Raw genomic sequence first — 24,014 nt, 5'->3', positions numbered from 1 at the left:
ATTTACATACTCAACTGCGCTGTCGTAAATGTTTTCTCAGGGCAACGACACCACCGCTGATACGCCTACATTAATGCATTTATGAACATTTTAAATAAACGTGGAAATTAAATCGATTACGGATTTAAAATTCTTAATGATTTGTAAAAGTTTTGTAAAATAAAATGACTGAAAAATTCCCTCGAAGGTGTCAATCAGTCGAGCGAAATCACTTGCATGCACATTTGTCTATTTTTTTTTCAAACCGGCGTCTTTACGCGTACTGCAAATTTATCTGTTGTCTTTATCTACTTAGGTATACCTGCTAGCGTCTTTTTCTACTTAAATCGTCTTTTACTACTGAACACCGTATTAATCTACTCTTCTCGTGAATCAACCTCGATAGTTTGCTCATTCATTACTCATACCTCATTTCCAATTATCACATTAAAAAAAATATCAACAATGAAACAAACAATATCCTCCGAAGCCAATTCAAACGCAGCAAGTTGGCCAACGTAACCTCCAATAGCGTTCGCAGCATCCACTCGCGAGCTTCGCTCTCTCACCGCGAACGTCGCCCCGCCACATCCGAGGTTACAAATAAAGCCCGGTTCGTTACGGCGGGGCGAAGTAGTCGTCGCGGCGCATTCCCCGCGTTCGCAAGACGTCGCGTTTGTCTGTTTTTTTCTCGTGTGCGCGCGTGCCAGTAAGTAGTGTGTTGTGTGTACATCGCTGCACATCATGGCGTGGCAGCGGCCGCCGGTTGTTGTTGTTGTGCTGCTGCTGCTATTACTGACAAACGCCACGACAGGACTAGATCTAAGGACAGCCCAGCTGGTGGGTCCGGGTCTGCTGCAGCTCGCCGGTAACGAGGGCCTGAGCACGAGATTGACGCAACTCGGCTGGACGAGCGATGCCGACAGCCCGTGCAAGCAAGTCGAGCTACAGTGGATTGATGGGAGCAACGATGGAAGCAAAGGTCTGGTGCGAGCTGCAAAAGATGTTGCTGTGGAAGGTGCTATTCTGTGTGTGGACGGAGAGCCCAGCAGTGTGAGGATTCAGGGGAACCAGAAGTGAGTTGTCGTTGCTACTAGTGATGAGTGAAAGGTGGTGTGCGATGATGGAGGAGGTTCAGTGGGGATGAGGGGGTTTGTCGAGGTGAGATTTTTCAGACTTGAAATGATCATTCTCATATTGCAGTCGCAAAGACAAAGTCATCCTCTAATTGCATAATATTAACTGTGCTATTCCAAGTATAACAACTATTGTAGGTTTTTTCCTCGAAGATAATTGTTTCTTGTAAACCCAACGGCAATTAGCAGTAGCTTGAAATTCCAAGCGAGAAACATAAAGATTCAAACAAAATTCAATGTTGATTCCTGGTTCATCAATGGGAAATGCCAGGAGTCAGCATAACTTTGATAAGAGTAAAGCAAACCAAGATATCATTACTCTTTCATTACTGCACCGGTACAAAAAGAAGCCTGACTGTTTGTTTTCCTCAAGAAAGTAAATTCAGCCGTTACAATGTGCAAGCTTTCGCAATGCGGAAGAAACAATATTGACTTCTAAGCATCCCAAAGCATCTCAGTAACATTGTCCTAATAAATGATTCGCTCGACACAGTAGAGATCGGTTGTCGCATGGCAATTACAGCCAATCATAAATGGTAATTATTTGGTTCTTCTAGGCGAGTGCATTCAACCTGTGCATACAAGTGTAGATAACCTCGATCATACCCGAAGAGTAAACCTACTCCATTAGTGTGCAAATTCATTACTCTACGAGCCTTCCTGTGGCTTGTGTTTTATTGACTTCTTACTATCGAGTGTCCTCCACAACACAAGCCAAGCGTTTCAATTGAAATAATTGTAGGATACACGCAGTCCAAGTGCAGATCAACGCACATCTCTTCTGGAGTGTCAGTTTCAGTTCAACCACATGTATGAGACGAGCGAAATGTTCACACCGCGTTTTTCAATATTATGAAACTCCGGCCAAGTGTGATATTAATAAAGTCCGCGTGGACGATCGCGATTTCCGCTAGACTAATTTAGCTCTTCGAAGCGGAAAGCGTATATAGCCACTACAAAAAAACTAGAATAATTAGATTCCAACGAGAGCAAAGTTCGATTACGTGCAGTTTCTTTTTTTTTTTTATCAAAACACAGATAGCGTAACGAATAATACCATCCGAGGAGATAAAACGACGCTGCAAGTGTTTAATCGTTAGATAAAGTCGGATAAAGCTTCTGATTTCGCCTCTCTCTCTCTCTCTCTCTCTCGCGCGCGCGCGCGCGCGAGCAAGGGCTCTTTGCAATAAAACCCGTCGATTGTCCGCGTTGTCAATTAAAAGTGTCGTAAACGGAGAGTTGACGTAAAAATAGACGCGGGCTCGTATTGTAATGCAAGCGCGCGATAAATTTGAATCGATACAGTATAATAACGTCTGCTACTCACGTCCTAGTATTGCCGCACGAGTCACGCCGCCGGGAAATCCCGGCTTTTTTCACTTAGACAAGCCGATGTGTATCTATACATGAAAATCTCGTTAGCGCCGGTGATGCGTGTTGTCTTTTGACTCGGGAAACAAACACGAAATATTGAAAAGAATAAAGCTAATGTTTATTTTAGAGATATACTCGTATTTACGCGCCAAAATTAGAAATAGTCACGCGTCATCGGGTATTTTTAGGCTTACCAAAAATACACCTCGAAAAAAATCGGCAACGGAACACCTCGAACATCAAACGTACACTATGTTTACTGAAAAATGCATGAATGAAACGGATGAATGAGCAAAGCTTACGCGCGTCGCTGAGAATTATGGAATATCGTTATATTCGAGCAAAAATTCAAGCCTACCCATATTAGAGGCCTAAACTCAGTGTGTACTCGGAGAGTAGACTCCTCTCTCTCTCTCTCTCTCTCTCTCTCTCTCTCTCTCTCTCTCTCTCTCTCTCTCTCTCTTCCTCATCAGGCTTCGCGAGATAGTGTTGTCGCGGATGAAAATAGCAGCCGAACACGTGACGTTACCGCCGCGCGCGCGGCGAGAGATATCGGCCGACGGTGTACACACATATACACACACTGATACATCTTTAATATACAGAAATAGACGTTATGGCCTACATTTCTCGGCGGTATTTCCGATGCTACTTCTGTATGCTCTCAGGCTACTGGCCCTCCCGTCCACCGCCGCGTGTGTGTCTCTGTCTGTCGCGTGTCTGTTTAGGCTCGTTATGTTGTTGTGCACAGGCCCTATTATAAGAGTGCGTTATAGGTCAACTGAATGTGTGGTAAACGAGAAATTGAGGAGCATGTACGAATTGATTGGGATAATGGTATGTCTTGTCCGAGAGAGACCTTGATCTGGATTTATAGTAGCTGCGCCCAGTGTACAGGGTTTAGAGGAGAAAAATTGTACAGAGCGCACTTTTCATCTAGATTCGAACACGATGTCGTTTATCGATCCGACTTTATTATGTGTAGAATCCAGAATTTCGTATGCATTTTCATTTCATTTTTACTCTTCTCGACACGAGACCTTGATCTGAATCTCGAATCCGCGAAAGATGTGCGGGAACTATAGTAGGAAAAAGCTCGACGTTCCATCGGTGCACCGTAAAATTTCTATCTCCGGTGTACACACACGCGGATACACATAATCGCAAACAATCGCAGACACAATATATAGCCCCGCGCGGCCGTTGACACTGCATCAACACGGCTAATTGCACCGCGGTGGCATATAATTTCGTCGTCGCAATTATCATTTCCGCACCGCAATTTTCCCGCTCTGAAACGCAGACAAAAACGAAGCACTACGCAACCGCGACAGGGACGGTTTTCGCGAGAGGAAAAAAGAAATCCTCTAATAAGGCTTAAAGGCGCTTCGGGTGTCCTATACATAGGTATAGAGGGTTCTTTCTTTATTTCGATCATTTCGCCCTCGCGGCTCTCTCATAAGTATTTTCGAACGGCGCGCGCAACTTTACGTAACTCCACGCGCACGCGGCTCTTCTCCTCGCGCTCTGCGTCTTATAACATGCCAATTTCTTAGTTTTTTCTTTTTATGTTCGAGACAAGCGGGCTCTTACGTTATTTCTATAAAGAGAAGTGGATTGCCGGACGTAACTCGGGGAGAGAAAAGTATATAACGAACAGTGCCACATCGTCGCCAACGAATGATATCATTTCGGAAGTGAATCATCGGAGCCAAGAGAGTCACTAATTAGATCGTTATCTTTAAATAAATTACCCGTCGTATATTTGGCATCATCTCGAACCATTTTGAGAAAATCGATATGCATAGGTATAAAAAAGCTCGCGTCTCTCAAAAGAAAATCGCAGTATCAGCACCAACAACGCACACGGCTGACGCGCGGGAATCAATAACCCGTATAGAGTCGCGCCGCGCGGCACCTTTGTTTATCACCCCCGCGTGATTCGCCGCCGCTACTCGTCCTAACCTCTGAACTTGGCGAACGAGAGCGACTTTCATCGGGCGCGTAAAAATAAACGTCTGTGCCGAACATACTCCGGTCCGCTGTGCTGCTCCGAACCGCACGTGCTCACCTTGAATGTGCGCTATAGGCTACTTTTTTCCTTTTGGAGGAGGAGGGAGAGAGGCGGTTGGATTTCCGGCGAGTCGAGATTCTTTTTTTCTCGGGATGGGAACGGTCGTGGTTTTTTTGGCGAGTTTCGCTCGTTGGAAGGAGAAGATGTGTGTTTGGCAGGCGAGGCGTCGAATTTTGAAGTCGAACCGGCGAGTCGGGTTTTTTTTTGTTGAAATATTCCGGTTACAAAACTAAATCTCGGACCATACTCGAACTTAAGAAAGGTCCATTCATGTGTTTTTATATTTTATGGTTCGCTCGGATTACGACGCGGGGTGCAGCGGCACGTAGTGCGACGCGGACTTCTTGGAGGGTCTAGCCATCTGGAGTCTGTCTGTAGGGCTAGAATAGGACCATTGTTTTAGGCAGTTTTCCTGCATCGCTATGCACCGCCGATATGCGCTAGGAGTTTAGTCTGCGACAGAATCTCATAGAGTCTAGATGTGCTCCGTACTCCTTCTCTCTGCTACTCAGAATAAAAGTCTTATTTAAAAGAGAATATACTGAGTTTAATATAAATTATTTCACCCATTTCCAATAGGTTATGGGCCCAGATAACGTTTAGCTGTGTTTGTGTTGTGTTATTTTAATAGTGACTAGTTTTTTATTTAAATTAAAAATGGATAACTCTAAATCGAAAAGAAACATTAAACCGTTTGACGGTGAAAAATATAACGTATGGAAATTTAGAGTTCGTGCATTATTAAGTGAGTTAAATTTACTCAAAGTGATTGATGGAGAGCCGAATCCAGTCTCGAGAAGTTGGAGAAAAGCTGAGATAATTGCAAGGAGTGTTATTATAGAATATCTGTCTGACTCTATGCTTGGTTTTGCCAATACTGAGCAATCAGCACGGCAGATTTTCAATAAGTTAGACAGTGTGTACGAGAGAAAAAGTTTAGCTACGCAACTTGCGATCCGCAAGAAATTATTGAGTTTGAAATTGCAAGGCGATTCTACACTCATGAGTCATTTTAATGTTTTTGATAATTTAATAACAGAGTTATCAGCTGCAGGCGCAAGAGTAGAAGAAACGGATAAAGTTTCACATTTATTTTTAACACTTCCAAATACTTATGATGGTGTAGTAACTGCAATAGAAACTTTGACTGAAGACAGTATTACATTAGCTTTTGTAAAAACAAGATTATTAGATCATGAAGTTAAATTAAAGAGTGAATCAAGTGATACGAGTGCAAAAGTACTTCAAACTCAGCAAGAGCCACAAACAACAAATTTTAACAAAAAGAACTTTCAAAATAAATCTCACTTTCGAAATAAATCTAGTTATAAAAATAAAGATAATTCACAGAATAATAGCAACTTTAAAAATAACACTAATAACAAAGATCAACAAATGAAATGTCATTTTTGTGGAAGAATTGGACATAAAGAAATCACCTGTCATTTTAAAAAGAGAAGACAGCAATTTTTAGCTAAAAGAATGAAAAATAAAAACAAAACTGTGCAACAAGTTCAAAGTGAAGAGCCAGAAGCGACTACATCTTTTGCTGATACTTCAAGTTATGCTTTTATGGTTAATAATATTCAAATTGAAGAAACAAACCATAAAATGCGATTTATTATTGATTCTGGTGCTTCAGATCATATTATCAACAACGATGAAATGTTTACTAGTTATATAGAATTAAATCCACCGATAAAAATAAACGTTGCAAAAAGTGGCACATATATATTAGCAACGAAGAAAGGAATGATCAACGTTACAAGCAACATGGGAGTAAATGGTATTCTTGAGGGTGTCCTTTACTGTCCCGAAGTACCAAACAATCTATTATCAGTGCAGAAAATGCAGCAGGCTGGTATGAAAATTGTTTTCAATCAAAATGGTGTTGAGGTAACGAAAGGTAGTAAAACCATAATTCGAGGTAAGCCTATGAATAATTTACTTATTGTTGATTTTATCGTTGATGCGTCTAAAAGAAATACACATTCTAAAGTGTATAATGTTGTTAAAAATAATTATGAATTATGGCATCAACGACTTGGTCACATAGGTAAACAGAAATTTTTACAACTTAAAAATGAACAAATGGTTGATGATATAAATCAAATTAAAAACATTATGCCTAATGAAAATATATGTGAAGCATGTTTAAATGGTAAACAGTCAAGGTTGCCTTTCAATAGAGAGAAGGATAAGACTTATATTAAACGACCATTGTTCATAATACATTCTGATGTTTGCGGTCCAATCACTCCTCAGACGGTTAATAATAAAAACTATTTTGCAATATTTGTTGATGAGTATACACATTATTGTGTGACATATTTAATATCCTATAAATCGGATGTATTTTCTGTTTTTAAAGATTTTATTGCAAAGAGCGAGGCTCATTTCAACTTAAAAGTTGTAAATTTATATATTGATAATGGCAGAGAATATTTATCGAATGAGATGAAAGACTATTGTGTTGAAAAAGGAATAAGTTACCATTTGACAGTTCCACGTACCCCACAATTAAATGGCGTCTCAGAACGCATGAATAGAACACTAACTGAAAAAGCACGTGCGATGATAAGCGGTGCTAAGTTAGAGAAAGTATTTTGGGGAGAGGCAGTTTTAACTGCAACATATCTAATTAATATATCGCCAACTAAAGCTTTAAAATCTAATAAAACTCCATTTGAAATGTGGCATAATAAAAAGCCAAACTTAAAATATTTGAGAATTTTCGGAAGTACTGTTTATGTTCATAATAAAGTAAAACAATCAAAATTTGATGATAAATCATGGAAAGGTATATTAGTTGGATATGAACCCAATGGATATAAAGTGTGGGACGTGAGGAATGAAAAGTTTGTTGTCGTAAGAGACGTGATTGTCGACGAAACAAATTTTGTTAAATCAAGGCCAGATTACCAATTAAAAATAATTGATGACATAGAATATGAAACTGATGCATCTGACAATCTGTCAAAATCAGTAAAAACTGGAAATGGTAATTTAGAAATTGAAACTGATGCATCTGACAATTTGTCAAAATCAGTGCCTGAATCTGGTGATTGTTATGATCACAGTTCAGAGAAAATCGTTAAATTAAACGTAAATGAAAAATCTGTAATCAATACAGAAACAACCAATAAGTCTGTCTCTGAGAATGAACAAGAAATAAAGCCCCGTAGGAGTGAGAGGATTAAGCAAAAGCCTTTAATTTCTTATAATGAAAATGATGATCATATTTTATGTGCATTGTCTACAATTTATAACATTCCAAGTTCTTTTCAAGACATTGAAAACAGTAATGATAGAGTAAATTGGGAACAGGCTGTTAGAGACGAGATAAATTCACTTTTAATAAATAAAACTTGGACTTTAGTAACTAGACCTCAAAATAAAAATATTGTTGATTGCAAATGGGTTTTTACAATAAAGAATGACGAATTTGGTAATCCAATCAGATATAAAGCGCGATTAGTTGCTCGCGGTTTTACTCAAAAATACTTAGTCGATTATAACGAAACTTTTGCTCCAGTAGCTAGAATTTCGAGTTTTAGATTTATTGTAGCTTTCGCAAATCAATTTAATTTGTTAATTCATCACATGGATGTAAAAACTGCTTTTCTTAATGGTAAATTAAATGAAGAAATTTATATGAAAGTGCCAGAAGGTGTTAAATGTAAAAGCAATCAAGTATGTAAATTAAATAAAGCTATTTATGGTTTAAAACAAGCAGCAAGGTGCTGGTTTCAAACTTTTGAAAAAAACTTTGATTGAGAAAGGTTTTAAAAATTCGTCAGTCGATCGTTGTATTTATATTTTAGATAGAGGTGATATACAACAAAATATTTATGCTGTACTTTATGTTGATGATTTAGTTATAGTAACTGCTAGTAATACTACAATGAGCAATTTTAAAAATTATTTAATGAATCAATTTAGTATGACAGATTTGAAAGAAATAAAAATGTTCCTTGGAATTAAAGTAGAAAGAAATAATAATAAATTAACTTTAGATCAAAGTTCATACATTAAAACTGTTTTAAATAAATTTAACATGGGTGATTGTAATTCTGTAAATACACCTTTACCAAGTAAACTTGATTATGAAGCTCTTAATTCTGATGAAAAGTATGATGCCCCTTGTCGAAATTTAATTGGTTGTCTTATTTATATAATGATTTGTACCCGACCAGACTTGAGTACAGCAGTAAATGTTTTGAGTAGATATTGTAATAAAAATAATAAAGAACTATGGCAAAATTTGAAAAGAGTTTTAAGATATTTAAAAGGTTCAATTAATTTAAAGTTAACTTATGAAAGAGGTGAATTTAATGATATTTTGTCTGGTTATGTTGATGCAGATTGGGGAGGTTCAGTTGGAACTGATAGAAAAAGTACAACTGGTTATTTGTTTAAGTTGTATGAACAGTGCACAATATGTTGGAATACTAAGAAACAAGCATCTGTTGCAACTTCTTCAACAGAAGCAGAGTATATGGCTCTGTATGAGGCTGTAAGCGAAGCTATTTGGCTTAAGTCATTAGCTAGTAGCATCAATATTACGATTGAAAAGCCAATCATAATTTATGAAGATAATAATGGCTGTATTAGTATTGCAAATAATCCAACTAGCTATCGAAAATCAAAACATATTGATATAAAATATCATTTTTCCAGAGAGCAAGTTGAGAAAAATGTAATAAAATTAAAATATATTCCTACAGGTAATCAACTAGCAGATGCCTTAACCAAGCCATTACCTGCAGTGAAGTTTCTGGAATTCAGAACAGAGATGGGTTTAGAATAAAAAAAAAAAAAATATTTTGTACTTAGATTTTAAGATAGTTATGTAAATGTATAATAAGTGTGAGAGAAATGGTCTGATTAGGTTTTCTGGGTTTTCCTAATCCGTGCAACAAATGTTGGACCATATGTAATTCCCCAGTAACTGAGAGTAGAAAGAAGGAGAGCACATAGGGTTTAATCTAGATATTAATTATAGTTCATTGAAGTTAATATTATTGTTTGTAATTTAGAAGATATACGTTTGTTTGTGTGTATTTTTAAGCATGTATATAATATACTAGGAAATTAGAAATTTATGTACTTAAGCGTGTGTTTAGTTTATATTTAAATTAATACTGCAATTTCAAATTACGAGATTTACTTTTGAGGGGGCGTGTTGAAATATTCCGGTTACAAAACTAAATCTCGGACCATACTCGAACTTAAGAAAGGTCCATTCATGTGTTTTTATATTTTATGGTTCGCTCGGATTACGACGCGGGGTGCAGCGGCACGTAGTGCGACGCGGACTTCTTGGAGGGTCTAGCCATCTGGAGTCTGTCTGTAGGGCTAGAATAGGACCATTGTTTTAGGCAGTTTTCCTGCATCGCTATGCACCGCCGATATGCGCTAGGAGTTTAGTCTGCGACAGAATCTCATAGAGTCTAGATGTGCTCCGTACTCCTTCTCTCTGCTACTCAGAATAAAAGTCTTATTTAAAAGAGAATATACTGAGTTTAATATAAATTATTTCACCCATTTCCAATATTTTTTTTTTTTTTTTTTTGTTAGGAGAAGAGCGCGGTCGTTCAGTCGTTTTTGGGTTGGTTGGGAAAAATGAGAGTTTTGAAGCATCGAATTTTTGAAGTTGAACTACGTTTCGAGGGATCAATTTGAAATGATTGCGTCGATTATTTTGTAGCCAAATTTTCTTTTAGAGCTAATCGATTAAGCGTGCACGACTAAGTAAGCTCTTAGTCGTGCCAACTTCATTCCTAATCGATTATCAAATTAAAGACACTCATCATCATTTTTTCAGCAGTCACATCGGAGGCATTAGTCACGCGTTAAAATACCTTCTGTAGAAACCAGAGCAGACGCATCGAATTATCGTTATGCTCGCTTCAGCCCGCGTATAAAGATATCGATTTTCCAAATATTATTTCTAGGTCACAATTTACATTCCTCGACTCTGACTTCTTTTCGCGCTTCGCGCACTCTGATATAAACAGCTGCCAAAGAAATTCCTCCTACACTCTCGTATATTCGTTTTCTTGACAAACACGCGTATATGTATAAATCATCCACATTATTGTGCTTCCCCGTGGATTTTGAAGTATGAATAATTGTTCAGTTTCGGAAAAAAAGACGGTACGTTATGACGAAATAAGAATGTTTGTTATCTAAGGAAACTTTTGCTGTACTTTCCTCCGTTACGACTGTTTCTCGGAAAAACGTGTTCTTCACGCGCTTACCTTGGCTCTAAAATTCTGTATTCACGAGGAAAAAGATCCTCTATTGAGTAACAGCACTCTTTATTCCACTGTGGTATATCCCTCGCATGTGTATTTTTGCATGTATAAGAGATTATCGGAAATTCAATTCGTTTTGTTGACACCCGGATCAATCTTGCTGAGTCTCTTCAATCTCCAGATCGATCGCTGTATATACAGGTAATGCGAATCTATATTTTTTACATTCAGATCTGCCAGTGGTTTTCTCGTATTCTGAACAAACGAAACCTATTAGGAAGCCATTCAATACTCTGTCAAGGAACTGTACTCCAATCCTATTTTACCGACAGGGTGACTCTCATTAGTTCCTCCCTATGGACCCCTAAAGTTTCACATCACCATAACACTTCCAAAAAACTAGATCGTATCATACAAGTTCTTACGCGAGGAACAGAGATATAAGTAATAACTTGAGCCAATAACTCTCAAAGGAAAAGCTACGAGAACTAAACCCCCTATCAGGATTCCACAGCTGTGACAAGGCTTAATCGGTCAGCCTCAGCAGCAGCGGCAACGCAACAAAACACAAGACAGCAGCCCTCTCTCTCTCTCGCACTCAAATCAATAGTGAGCCGGTGGCGATATCGCACACGCAGTAACGATATACGCTTTCCTGTATATATGTATATAGCACCCTTGGGCTTGGCCGTGAGAGAGAAAGAGAGAGAGAGAGAGCGCAGAGAAGAACCAAGGGTGGCCTTGCCGGCCTTGACCCACTCGCGCCCCCTGTGCCGATGCGGCGTTAGTTGCGGTATCTCTCTTTCATCTCTCTTTCTCTCACACGAGCTAGAGACGATGCATCGTGTACTTTCTTTGCTCTACTCCTTTGAGAGCTTTTCTTCTTCGATATTGGAGGGCGTAAAGGTTGTGTTGTCGTCGGAGAGGGATGTGATTTTTGAAGGTTATGTTCGACCGCTTATTTTCGGACACGAAGCCAGTGGGTTTGTTGACTTCGATTGTGTTAGAGCGATGCATTGTTGGTTGAGAGTAAACAGACGTCAGCAGTGTGGATTTATTTTTAAAAACTCGTGCTATACTTGTAATTAAGTTTAGTTTTTAATCTTAAAATATGCATCTTGTCGGCTCGTCTTAACGAGCGCGTTAAGTTTCAAAAAATCGATCATCCTTGGGGTAGTTCCCGCTGATGAATCTGAGAAACAACGTTCTTACTTCGCCCTCATGAATATCGTATCCTTGTGAGAAGCCAATTTTTCTAAATTGTTATAACAAAAAATCCAGAATCACTGGAAACAAATCTCGTGACGCTTGGAGAATATATAGCTGACATAACGTTCGCTTTTCGAACGCGCACGTGACATAACGGCGCTCGAGAGTCGATATTGGAAATCAGCTCCTCGCTGTGACTATTCCCAATTCACCGTTCGATTCGCGCTCGTTTTGCATATATGTATATAAGTCTATCCGCACTCGAGCGCGACGTTGTTGTTGATTCTCGGCGCGTGTAAAAGACTCGACGTCCTTTCTTCCCCTCTTTCGCAACAATTTTCATCCTCGTACACATATATTCTAGAGATTTTATTCAAACGTCCGGATGAATTTCGCATCGCGACAGAGAGCGAGAGTTAATTATAATTTCGACCTAATCTCGTATCTCTTCACGTTCCAGTTGCAGCGCACGAGCAAATTCACTCGCGCGCACAGACATGACGTTCAAATCTAATCGCAACAATGTCGTACGCAGGCGGCTGAAATTGAAAAAAAAATTACGAAAAAGTCTACATAGTCTGTAAGAGTTACTCGACACGTGTATCGATAGATTATACAGGAGAGATCGTCGCAGTTTTCCATGATAACAACGAGGAGGAGGAAACTATTTTTCTTTCACAATAAGCCTCGAGCATCGGATGATTCACTTACGGAAGCCACTCGACTGCGACGGCTCTGCTCGTATTTTACTAATTTTCTCTACTTTTGAGATTCGCGACGTCATGTATACTGCAAACATTATGAGAGAGAAAAGAAGGTTTCACCAAAAATCACAAATTCTCAGTTTACCGGTTTCAGCCGGTTTGATCTAGAAATTATTTCCGTGCCGAGGTCAATATTCCCTCGCGCGAAAATTCAGAGGATGATGTTGTTGCACCTGCAGCGCAGTGTTCTGCATCGCGTGAGTATAGCCCGTAATTTGCTTCTCGCTCGCGCGCACGACACGATCGCATGTCGAGACGATTTTCGTCGAAGAAATTAGGGATTCGGAATACGAGAAGTTTACAGGCTCGAGAAAAAGGGTGTAAAGAAGCAGCGAGTCACGTGAAAAGAAATCGATGTGGGTTTCGGGGGATTTCCACGACGAAAGAGTCGACACATGTGCCCCGACTCGTCGTTCCTCCTACGCAATTATGATATAACATACATTTAAAAAAAAAAACCTGCGGTGAGTTAACGCAGGAATTCCCCCAATTGCGGTGAACCTCGCGTCGTCGACGCGAATATCTCCGTTTTGGTCGTGAATAATTTTATAATTCCTACCTTAATTTTCCTCCGTTTTAAGAGAGCCGACTTCAGAAAGTACAAAGGCCTCTCAGAGAGTTTCGACTCTTACCGTACTAAAAATACACGGCCAGACTTTTAATTACACGAAAGCGGCTCACTCTCTACACGCATAATCGCCGCGTTCACTTTTTTTATTGCCTTCCAAGCTTCTACCTCGACTCCGTCTTCATATAAAGTCTGGCTATTTTTTGTGGTCCGAGAGAAGCTTTTTGCCGCTACTTGATCTAATTCAGGAGGCCAGAGAGGGAGAGCAGCTTCTGTATGTGTATAGTATACGTTGTACAGCTCTCCGACGCTCAGCGGGAGAAGAAAGAGCCGCGTAGGATGTTTATTGGGTTTCGAGGGAAAGTTCGGGGAGGAAATTTGATTATTTCCCTCTTGACTCGTATACATCGGAGATGTTTTTGGAGTATAAAGCCTTATTTTTTATCGATAGAAAGCGCACTGAAAGGTTTACTCTGGCTCGAATGGAAAAGCCTCGGTTCTGTCGACTTTCACCGGCAGAAATAATTGTAAGCTCGTTACGAGCGAAGCTATGGCGATGATATTAGAAACGAGAATTGTATTGATTGGCGGAAAACGTGTAAGACATCGGCTTCGCTGATGTCTGTCGAAAGTCAGGAGAGGAACTTTAAAAATACACGGCCGAGTCTAATCAGCACCAAACGAGAAAACTTTACGTGACGCAAGTCTGAAACGAAATTTCGCAACGAACACCAGTTGTGTATTTGTATCGAAAAATTCCGAATCTCGCAAAAAGCTCGTTATCAACAGTCTCTCGCGAATAATATGTTTGTTCGTTCTGTATTAACGATGGTCCAAGTCTCGATTATTTCTCATGTTACAATATTTTTTCGTTGCACACACGACTCTATTTTTGCTGCATTTATAGCGAGACACACTCGCTGCACAAGAGTCACATGACACAAAAGTGAACGGCAACGGTGTGCAGTTTATAATCGTTGACAACAATCACTCGCCTCTCTTACACACACATAGCATTTTTTTAGACTCAATGTTATATATAAGCGTATACGCACATTTTTCCTCACGAGGAAACAAAAGCCAATTAACTTAATTGCCGGGCGCCAAGCGGGACGATTGCGATCCATAATAATCGTCGCGCGATCTAATCTGCCCCTTTAATTAGATTATCTGCCGCACGAGACTCGATCTCTATTGCATCTCGACCATCGTAAATCCATCATAGAAAAAATAACCGAAACTCATGAAAAATGTATGACTTTTCAGAAATCGTCAGAGCCGAGCTATCCTGGAGCCGTCGGTGGAAACGGAGCTGCGCATCGAGGGTGTTCTCGTAGAGTTGGCTGCTAAATTTCACCTCGACGAAGAGGACGATACTCTGAGGGTCCTCGCGGGGAGAGAGGCTACCATCAGGTTGTTCGGCGTTGGGATCACCAACAACACCGTCATCGCCTTCACGTCAGACGAGGGGAAACGCGGCGATGTCTGCGACAAGATTAAGTCCAAAGAGTTTACGGTGAGTTTGGGGGATTTCGCTGCGGAGTTACGGAGAGAGATTATAGCGAAACTTTAGGCGGTGTATTTTTATCTCGAAGTTCTGCATCGAATATAAAAATACAGTAGTAGATCAAAATTTCGCAAGGATGAATCAGGCAATTATAACTTGTACCGTCCGGGGATTTCACTAGCCTTCCAAAATACACTACAGTGGCTTATCAGCGACGCAGCGGCACTTCAGACGGTTTTTCCCTCCTTCAAAAATGTTATCGCGTCCGTATAGATAAATCGCGCGCCGAAATCCGGCATGTGCTTGCCATATTGCCAATAGTGCGTTTATATTGTAACGGCCGCGGCGGATCGACTGCATCTAACTAGCCCAAACGAGTTTCAGAGTTGGCTCATTATCTCTCGCGCATTTTTGGGGCGTATCGCGGCTACTCCGATATATGTATACAATTTCACCGAGAGCGATGTATTATGTTATATTTCTTGTTCTTACTGATATCTTAATGATAAATTTAATTAGAAGCGGACGAGTAATGTTTTCGTGCTTCTCGTGAATAACGTGTGAATGTCTAGGTTTTGTGATGAGAACGTTTTTAAAACGAGGAATTTTAAACTAATGAAATTTATATAAGGAACGCGACACGCGAAAGAAGAGTAGCCTCGAGAGCTGCAAAGTCTCTTTTTTCGTTATACCTCTGCCATTATGCTTGTAATTATGTTTATTGTTTGTCGGTTGAGTCATGTTTCAAAAAAAAATCCTCGTCTCTTTTCTAGCAATTCCAAAGAGTTATTCATTCCGTATCTCACCGTTGAAATACACGCCAAAAAGCGGAAACCACAAACCAAGCCCAGTAGGACCGCATCGTCGATCACGTAACAATAATAATTCACTATCGATCCACAGGTGCGCGACGTAATCGCGGGCACGACGGCCGTGTCCGACATCGTTCTTCCCGACGGCGACCCTTACTACATCTGCGCCAAACAGCATATCGAAGATGGCTCCTCACAGTATGAACTCTTCAGGCACCAAGGCTCCGAGAGATACAAAGTTGTAAGCAACTCTCTACAGTACTATTGCAACAGGTTATGAAATAAAGCTTTGACGAACAATGATTCTGATGTGAACCTTCGTATTACTTTTCAGATACACACGTTTACTAGTAGGCCGATGTGGCTGAGCATCCTCATAATCCTCACGTGCCTGACGTTCTCAGCCCTGTTTTCAGGCCTGAATCTTGGCCTCATGTCGCTCGACCGGACTGAACTGAAAATCCTTTGCAACACCGGTACAGAGAAAGTAAAGTAACTTTGCCATTATAGTTTGGAATTCGTAGCCAATATTGCTCACACTTTATTTCGCTTATTTTTTATTGATGAAAAATGTTTCCAAACGCCATTTCCAATCATTGACCTTAGAGTTACGGGTAGAATGTTTTGGTTAACGATACACTTGTGTTTTAGGAGAAACGCTACGCGAGAACGATCCAACCAGTGCGAAATCACGGCAACTATCTGCTCTGCTCGATTCTCTTCTCCAACGTGTTGGTCAATTCGATATTCACCGTTATTTTGGAAGAGCTGACCTCCGGCATGGTGGCTGTTTACTGCTCCACACTGGCAATCGTCATTATCGGTGAAATTTCACCCCAAGTGAGTATTCGGAAATGTATTCTGACGTATTATCTGTGGTATACGTAAGCTAACACTTGTTTACGTTTCCTTAGGCTATTTGCAGTAGACACGGACTTTGCATCGGTGCCAAGACCATCTACATCACGAAGCTGACGATGCTGCTAACCTTCCCGCTGAGCTACCCTATCAGCAAGCTACTGGACTTCCTGCTGGGCGAGGAGATCGGCAACGTGTACAACAGAGAGCGTCTCAAGGAACTCCTCAAGGCAAGTGATGTTCGTCGAAACGTTTACGCGTTTTTGACTCTGCAAATAGAGTCATCGAGTCGTCGCGAATTCGGGGGGAATAGCGTCTGTCAACGAGTAATTGTGACTTACGCTTATCACCGCCGCTTACGGCTTGCGCCCTCTCGAATTACCTGCCGAACGACACTTGATATGCGGAAAAGCATATCGTGACGTCTATCATGTCCGTAGAGATATCGATGTTGATAATTTTGCTGGCTGACTTTCGGCAGATATGTCGCGGCCTTTAAATTCTATAGTCGCTCAATCACACCTCAGATGGTTATGTTGTATGTACGATGCGCGTAGGTAGTTCATCGAACTCAAAGGTGAACGCTTTTTCGCGTGACACTTATTGCATTATATTTTTATAGCTAAAATCGTCGAGTACAAGTAGAATTATTGTCGCTGTATTTCGTTCATTGAGTTCGATTAGTGCACTCAGTTCAATATCGTTTTCCCGCTTAAATAGCGCAGAACGCAACGGGGACACGACGATCGGTGGTATTTGTTGCAATAATTCTCCGAAGATAAGTTCTCGAACGCGTTACATAAACGCGCGAAATAGAGAAAGAAAGTACGGGAGTACAAGCGAGTGAAATTTTATATCAACAGAGACAATAAAGCGCGTATCGGAATTTTATCACGAATGTGGTGATCGGCGGTTTCGAGTAGTACGAACGAGTTTGCGCCGCGTTATTTTTGATCTGTACGCACGCACGTGTGTACTTATACTGACGCGCGTACAAATACGTATACACTCGCGTAGTTCGCACAGATAATGCGTATCTCGATTACAGCGCGAAATCGCTCTTGAAGATCAGGCGCACTGTCGTCGTCGATCTAAACTCTTGATAACGAGCTGATGCATCGTGTACTCGCTACAGTTGAATGGATGACCACGTGACGCGAGAGGCGCAACGCTGTGATCGCGTAAAAGAAGTCGCGTGGACTTTGAAATAAAAAAGAGTTAATACGAGAGATAGTTATGCGTTTTGAGGAACTGATAAGATGCAGCTCCTGCAATATATGGCACATTCGCACATGTGACTAATAGTACATTCGCTTGAAAAGTATCGTACGTGACTCAACAGTTAGTAGGTCACGATGTTTTAGCTAGAACTTTTTCTGATAAATAAACGCTTTTTTCTAGGTGACAACTGGCTACAATGATCTGGAAAAGGACGAGGTGGACATAATTGCCGGCGCCTTGGAACTTCGCAAGAAGACTGTGGCAGACGTAATGACAAGAATCGAGGACGTCTACATGCTCGACATCAATCGCATCCTTGACTTCGAGACCGTATCCGAGATCATGTCATCAGGTATACGATATAAAAAGTTGCATTTGTTTGCTTAAAAATTCATTGAGCAACCTTTACTAAAAAAATGGTTTGTAGGATTCTCGCGAATACCGGTGTTCGAGGGAAGTCGCACCAACATCGTCACGATGCTGTACATCAAGGACCTGGCGCTCGTCGATCCAGACGACAACATGCCTCTCAGGACTCACTGCCAGTTTTATCAGAATCCTTGCAACTTTGTCTTCGAGGACGTAACGTTAGACATAATGTTTAAACAATTCAAAGAAGGTAAATATCTCTTATCGGTGCACGTTTGACTTCAGTAACTTTTTGTGATTAGATAGCAATTGAAGATTGGAATTTTTTCCGGCAACAAAGCTCAAAAATTAATATTGCATATTGTGTAAAGGTCACAAGGGTCACATGGCCTTCGTACAACGGGTCAACAGCGAAGGCGAGGGCGATCCATTCTACGAGGTCATTGGTCTTATCACATTGGAGGACGTCATCGAGGAACTCATCCAGGCTGAAATCATCGACGAAACGGATGTCTTCAGTAAGTTTTTTATACGAGCCAACGTGAAACACTTGTGATTAATTAACAATAATTAAACTTACTGTACTTTACAGCGGACAATAGAAGTAAACGCAAGCGCCAGGCCCGCTCCAAGGTACCTGACTATACAGTCTTTGCCGAGAAGAAGGAGAACCAACGTATCCACATCTCTCCCCAGCTTTCCCTTGCCATGTTCCAATATTTATCGACATGCGTCGAAGCCTTTAAATCCGAGTCAATATCGGAACCGATCCTACGACGTCTGCTGAAGCAGGACATAATCTACCATATAAAGGTCAAATCGCGCGAGAAGGCACGTAACGATCCTACTGCAGTAATTTATCAGCAAGGCAAGCCTGTCGACTACTTTGTGCTCATACTAGAAGGTCGCGTCGAGGTCACCGTTGGTAAGGAAAACCTCATGTTCGAGAGCGGCCCGTTCACCTACTTTGGCACCCAGGCCTTAACAGCTAACATTGGCATAGGTAAGGATTTGATGAAATTCAATCGCAGTACCGATTCATTACTCAATAGAATCATTCAAACATCTTCATTTTGCAGCTACGGCGGCAGAATCACCGACAAACGTCAATCCCCAGACGCTGGGTAGCATCCAATCGGTGAACTTGGACGCCATACTGCGCCACACTTTTGTACCCGATTACTCGGTACGCGCCGTCACCGAGGTCTTCTACGTCAAGATCAAACGCTCGCTGTACCTGGCGGCAAAGCGAGCCACTCTTCTCGAACGTAGCCAGAAAGACTCCTCCACCACCAATAGTCAGGATCAGTTTGACGATGAGGTGGAAAAAGTAAGTCGTTCATTCCCAAACCAATGCCAATTTATTTGTAACGATAAATTAATTGAAATACCTCGTCGTATAGCTACTTCACTCTTTGGACGAAGACGAGCGAAGTGTTCCAGAATCTCCAATTCTACCTAAGGATAAAGATATCAACGATATTAGAAATGATAGTGCACCACAGCCGTCGCCCATGCGACACTCATCTCTGCCGGCTGTCACCGTCGTGCCCGTGAGCGCCAGCCCAAATACCAATTCCAAGTTCGTTTCGAAAAATGGGCCTAACGGACAACTAAAGAGCTCACCGGCCAAGGTTAATACCACTTGCAAACCTTATCAAAAACTTCGCTAGAATCAAATAAGTGAAAAATGCATTATTTTTGTAGATTCAAGACGCGCCAAGTTCGCCGGACCGACGGCAGAAGTTGGACTTGGACACAGAAATCCAGGAGCGCCAAGCGGAGGCAGCGCGGCTGCTGTCGACGAGTAAGAAGTCTGCCGAGGACGAGGAGAGAACGATCCTGTTGAACAAGCAGGACAACTCCTCTTAACACTTGCCGAACGGCCGACTGGCCAGTACGGACAACACCTCGTCGTCGCCGACGAAGATCAATAAGCTCCGCAACGAAGGACAAGAGGCGTCCGCGTGACGCCTGACGGACCGTGGAAGCTGTAGCGGGGGCAGCCGAGAGAATATGGGCTTGGTACTTAACGATATGCGTAGATCTAAGGTGTAGGTCGAGGATAACGTTAGTCTACAGAGAACGCTTGTATTCACTCGCGCGGGCTTCGAATGGTTTTGAATCCGCGCGCACCCCTGCTTTCTCAGGTGTCCCGTTTTACCGACGACGTCCGTAATTTCTTTCATTTCGAAGTAGTTATCGGCATTTAGAAAGCACGTAATCAATTTTTTGATAACTTTTTTTTCGATTGCTTTTATGTGTTAATGCTGTTATTGTCGTTGTTGTTGTTATTATATAGTATTCTTTACATTTTTAGAATCGAGTGTGTGTAAACGTCGGTAAACTGGGCTGCTCGACAAGGTTTTAAGATCTTACTGTGATATCGTATTTTTACAAACACTATTTGTTTCTTTTTAAGAGTTACAATGTATAGTTCATCAAATCCGCCATCGACTGAGCGGTACTTGTTGATCAATTTTTTTTTTTTTTTACTGTTCGTGTACAATAACCCTTCAATCAATTTTTCTAAATACTTAATAAGACCCCTCACTTTATGAGATGAAATACGTTAATAGAGCAATAAAAGAAACGCGAGCATTTACCGTAATTTTAGAATCTGCCGCTCAGTCGGTGACTCAAATATAATACGCAGCCTTCGACAAACGAGAATCACTGCATATAAGCCGCGCGCGTGTACGGAATAAGTAATCGCCTTCCCCCCACATCGAATCAGCGAAGGTACGACGATGCGATGTCAAGCCATTCGAGGCGTCGCGGCCCCGCCAGACACAATAGTGATCGCGTACGAATTCGAGCCAGATCTCCGAATTCGCCACGAGAGAATACATTTGTGCATGCGTGTAAAAGTGTATGTGTGCAGTGTGTATATATTGAGATTACTTCCACTCAGGGACCGGACATGTATATGCCAAATTCACACCGCAGCGTTTTTGCGCGTCGAACCAGACTGATTTACTTGTTTCCTACCCCTCACCCCACCCCTTTGTTTTCGGTCCGTTGTTCCATTTTTTTTCAATCGAGCTACTGAAGCCGCAAGTTCTTCGAAGCGTAAATTTCATATCAGTGTGATTTAGCGCCATTGATTTGAATCAACGAATTTGGTTCGAAAATTTTGAGAAACGAGCGGCGGAATAAACACATACAGAATATATCGTTTCTCCAGTATTCTCATCCAGCCCTTGATCACATCTCTCATCGCGTGCGTAGCGGCGAACACTCGACCCATGCGCCCGTGGGTACACCTATACAAAACTTGAAGGAAGACAATGAAAATGAAGAATTATGTTATCGGATCGGTCCTTTTTCTTTTTTTTTTTTATCATTGTATATGTACTAAGGACCGGTCCGCGTGCGAGTAGTGGAAGTAGCGGTACTTCGTAGGAAAAAAACTATTTAATCTTGTATACTAAACCTAATCATTCGAAGCATTTGCGAGATATACAATGTAGTAGGTGCGAATGTCGAGGAAGACAAAACACTCCGTGACGCATACTTATAATATACACTTGTCACACGTGGACGGTAGCGATTGTAGAACTCAACACAACGAAGCGTGTGAATTAGTAAATGTTAACGAACCGTATGTGTAGTTCACGGGGGGTGACGTTCAGTTTTTTGTATCAGTGATCGTCTCTTTTGTACTCTCTGAGTGCGACCTACTTTTCGCTTCTGATTTTCGCCGAATTTGCGCTATTGTCGTTCGATGTATGTGTAGAAAGTACTTTCCTAGTCTTTTGTTTGTGATTGTGTTTCTCGTCGATGTCGTGCTATTATTTCTTCTTTTTTTTATGTGCTATTAGTACGAGGCGCCCGAGAGAAGTCGGGCCATCGCGTTTGCAACAACAGTTCGTTCGAGGACACCTTTGGTCCTCGGACACCAGTGCCTTACAGCAGAGAACAAGAGTAGGGAATGTTCAACGGCGCCTCGGCGCGTTATGCATATTTTTCTTTTTTTTTTATTCAACGAAACGTCGCCGAAGGAGTAATCATTGTAAACTCGCGGAGATCGGCACATCTAAATACTTGAGTCAGCTATTTCTGTAACGTATCGGACTATCGATTATATTCAATTGATGAGCGATTAGGCTTAATTCTTCTCGAGTAATAAAACTATCTCAAAGTTTGTCTTGAAAATCAAATGAAAGAAACTCCACTCCTAGAAGTGTGTATACATCTCGACGAGCTAAGTGAACGAACAAAGCGAGCGTACACGCCGAGTAAATAAAGAACTTTTTCATGTATGAATAGTTAAACCAATATGTGACTATGACTTATCCTTATACATTTGTATCGCGATTCTGCTGCAACTTAAAGAAAAAGTACTTAGAAGTGCTGATCCCTCAAAGGACGTAGAGTCGTATGTATGTGTATAGAAAAAGATTAAACGCAGACGGTAATAATAATAATAATGATAGTGAACGAGAAGAGACTATTTTTTACGTGAATAATATGCGTATAGAGAAGTAACGAGACAATGTTCCCCTATAATACTAACATATCTCGGATCCTAACATCCGTAGTTCACTTCTGCAATACAACCCACTTTATCCTGTTGGTGGAGAGAATTCAATCGATCGTATTACTCTCTCTCTCTCTCTCTCTCTCTCTCGTAAAAGTGACGAGATACCTAAGATCAACTCAAGTTGAAACGCTGTCGGCGTGTCTTTTGTTTCTGCAATTCACTAGTGTCTTTTCCCATTGAACAATACTGTAATCTGAATGCCGAGGCTCTAAAATGAATTGCTGTTATTTGCCGTCTTATCTATAATAAAAAACGGCAAGCAGTGCGTTGTTAGAATGAAAGTGGTATTTTCATGCTCGCTACAAGTTAAGTTATTTTTGTATTATTATTTTTAGAACAGTAACATGATGTCTTACATTACGCCAACAAGCGATGTCTAAAGGAATTTAAACCGAAACACTGCTGATTTTCGTTCGGTCAATTCAGCCTTTTGCGTACGACCGAACTGCGCTATGATCATGTGTAGACAGTTTTCTTTTCATTTGTTCCGTTATATAGCGAAGATTTTGAGTGCGAATTGCGTTGTATATTTAAAATACTTAGCTGTACTGTGTAATCTGTGTGTAAAACGATTTCGCAACTTACAGCGATTGAAATATTCAATTTCTGCGCCGATTGAGAAGCGAACGATACCGTACGTGTGTATTAACCCGTTTATAGATAGTCGAATTCACGAAGGTGCTTCAAACTTTGCAGCGTCGACGCTTCGCTTCTCAGTCGGTATATCATATACGAGTCCAGGCCTCCGCATGAATTTCCCAGTCTGATAATTTCGCATCCCCCTTAGTGCAGATGAAACTGCCTCCGCCTTTTTTTACGATATTCCGCAAAGGTAGATCGAATCAAATGGTTAAAGTTTAACGGCGATGTGTATAATGATGGTCGCTGTAAGTGTTTGTGCGTCGTCTAAAGAAGTTTGTTGAATTATAACGAATGGGAAAAGAGGAAGCCACGAGCTGGTGAGAAATAATACCGTTGTTAAATTTGTATCACGTCAATACGAAGAAACGAGCGTGTGTGTAAGTAATAACAAGAGCGGACAATTGTGGAGAGAACGTACAAAGTTCTTCTACGAGATCAGCGGAGACATGGAGCGTATAATAGCTCGCGGTGCACTTGCGAGATAAATACACAACGTATATTGTAATAATATTGAATTATAAGTTTTGTTGCCGATGACTTATTAATTATTATTATACACATTAAAATATATAAATAATATATAAGTTTCTACATAACTCTTGTTTTGTCTATACCTACACTTCGTTATTTCTCGATATCGAGCGTTGTTCGAAAAAAAGCCTGCGGCGATGCATTAGCGAATGAAGATTCGGTAT

At 40.9% G+C, this 24,014-nt stretch overlaps 1 protein-coding gene across 1 annotated transcript; it reads left to right on the top strand.

The window, feature by feature from the left end:
* The first annotated feature begins 602 nt into the window (after positions 1 to 602).
* LOC100121792 (metal transporter CNNM4) lies at positions 603 to 23,915 on the top strand. Its single transcript, XM_001605351.5, has 13 exons — positions 603 to 1,055; positions 14,631 to 14,880; positions 15,775 to 15,924; positions 16,018 to 16,170; positions 16,335 to 16,523; positions 16,598 to 16,771; positions 17,943 to 18,114; positions 18,190 to 18,381; positions 18,503 to 18,649; positions 18,724 to 19,134; positions 19,211 to 19,461; positions 19,535 to 19,765; positions 19,839 to 23,915. The coding sequence occupies exons 1-13, from the start codon at positions 724 to 726 to the stop codon at positions 20,001 to 20,003; spliced, it is 2,817 nt and encodes a 938-aa protein (XP_001605401.2). The 5' UTR covers positions 603 to 723; the 3' UTR covers positions 20,004 to 23,915.
* Positions 23,916 to 24,014: the final 99 nt, after the last annotated feature.

Source organism: Nasonia vitripennis, chromosome 1, assembly GCF_009193385.2.
Source record: "Nasonia vitripennis strain AsymCx chromosome 1, Nvit_psr_1.1, whole genome shotgun sequence".
In the NCBI taxonomy this organism is placed as follows: Eukaryota; Metazoa; Arthropoda; class Insecta; order Hymenoptera; family Pteromalidae; genus Nasonia; species Nasonia vitripennis.
This window is presented reverse-complemented; position numbering and strand designations above follow the sequence as displayed.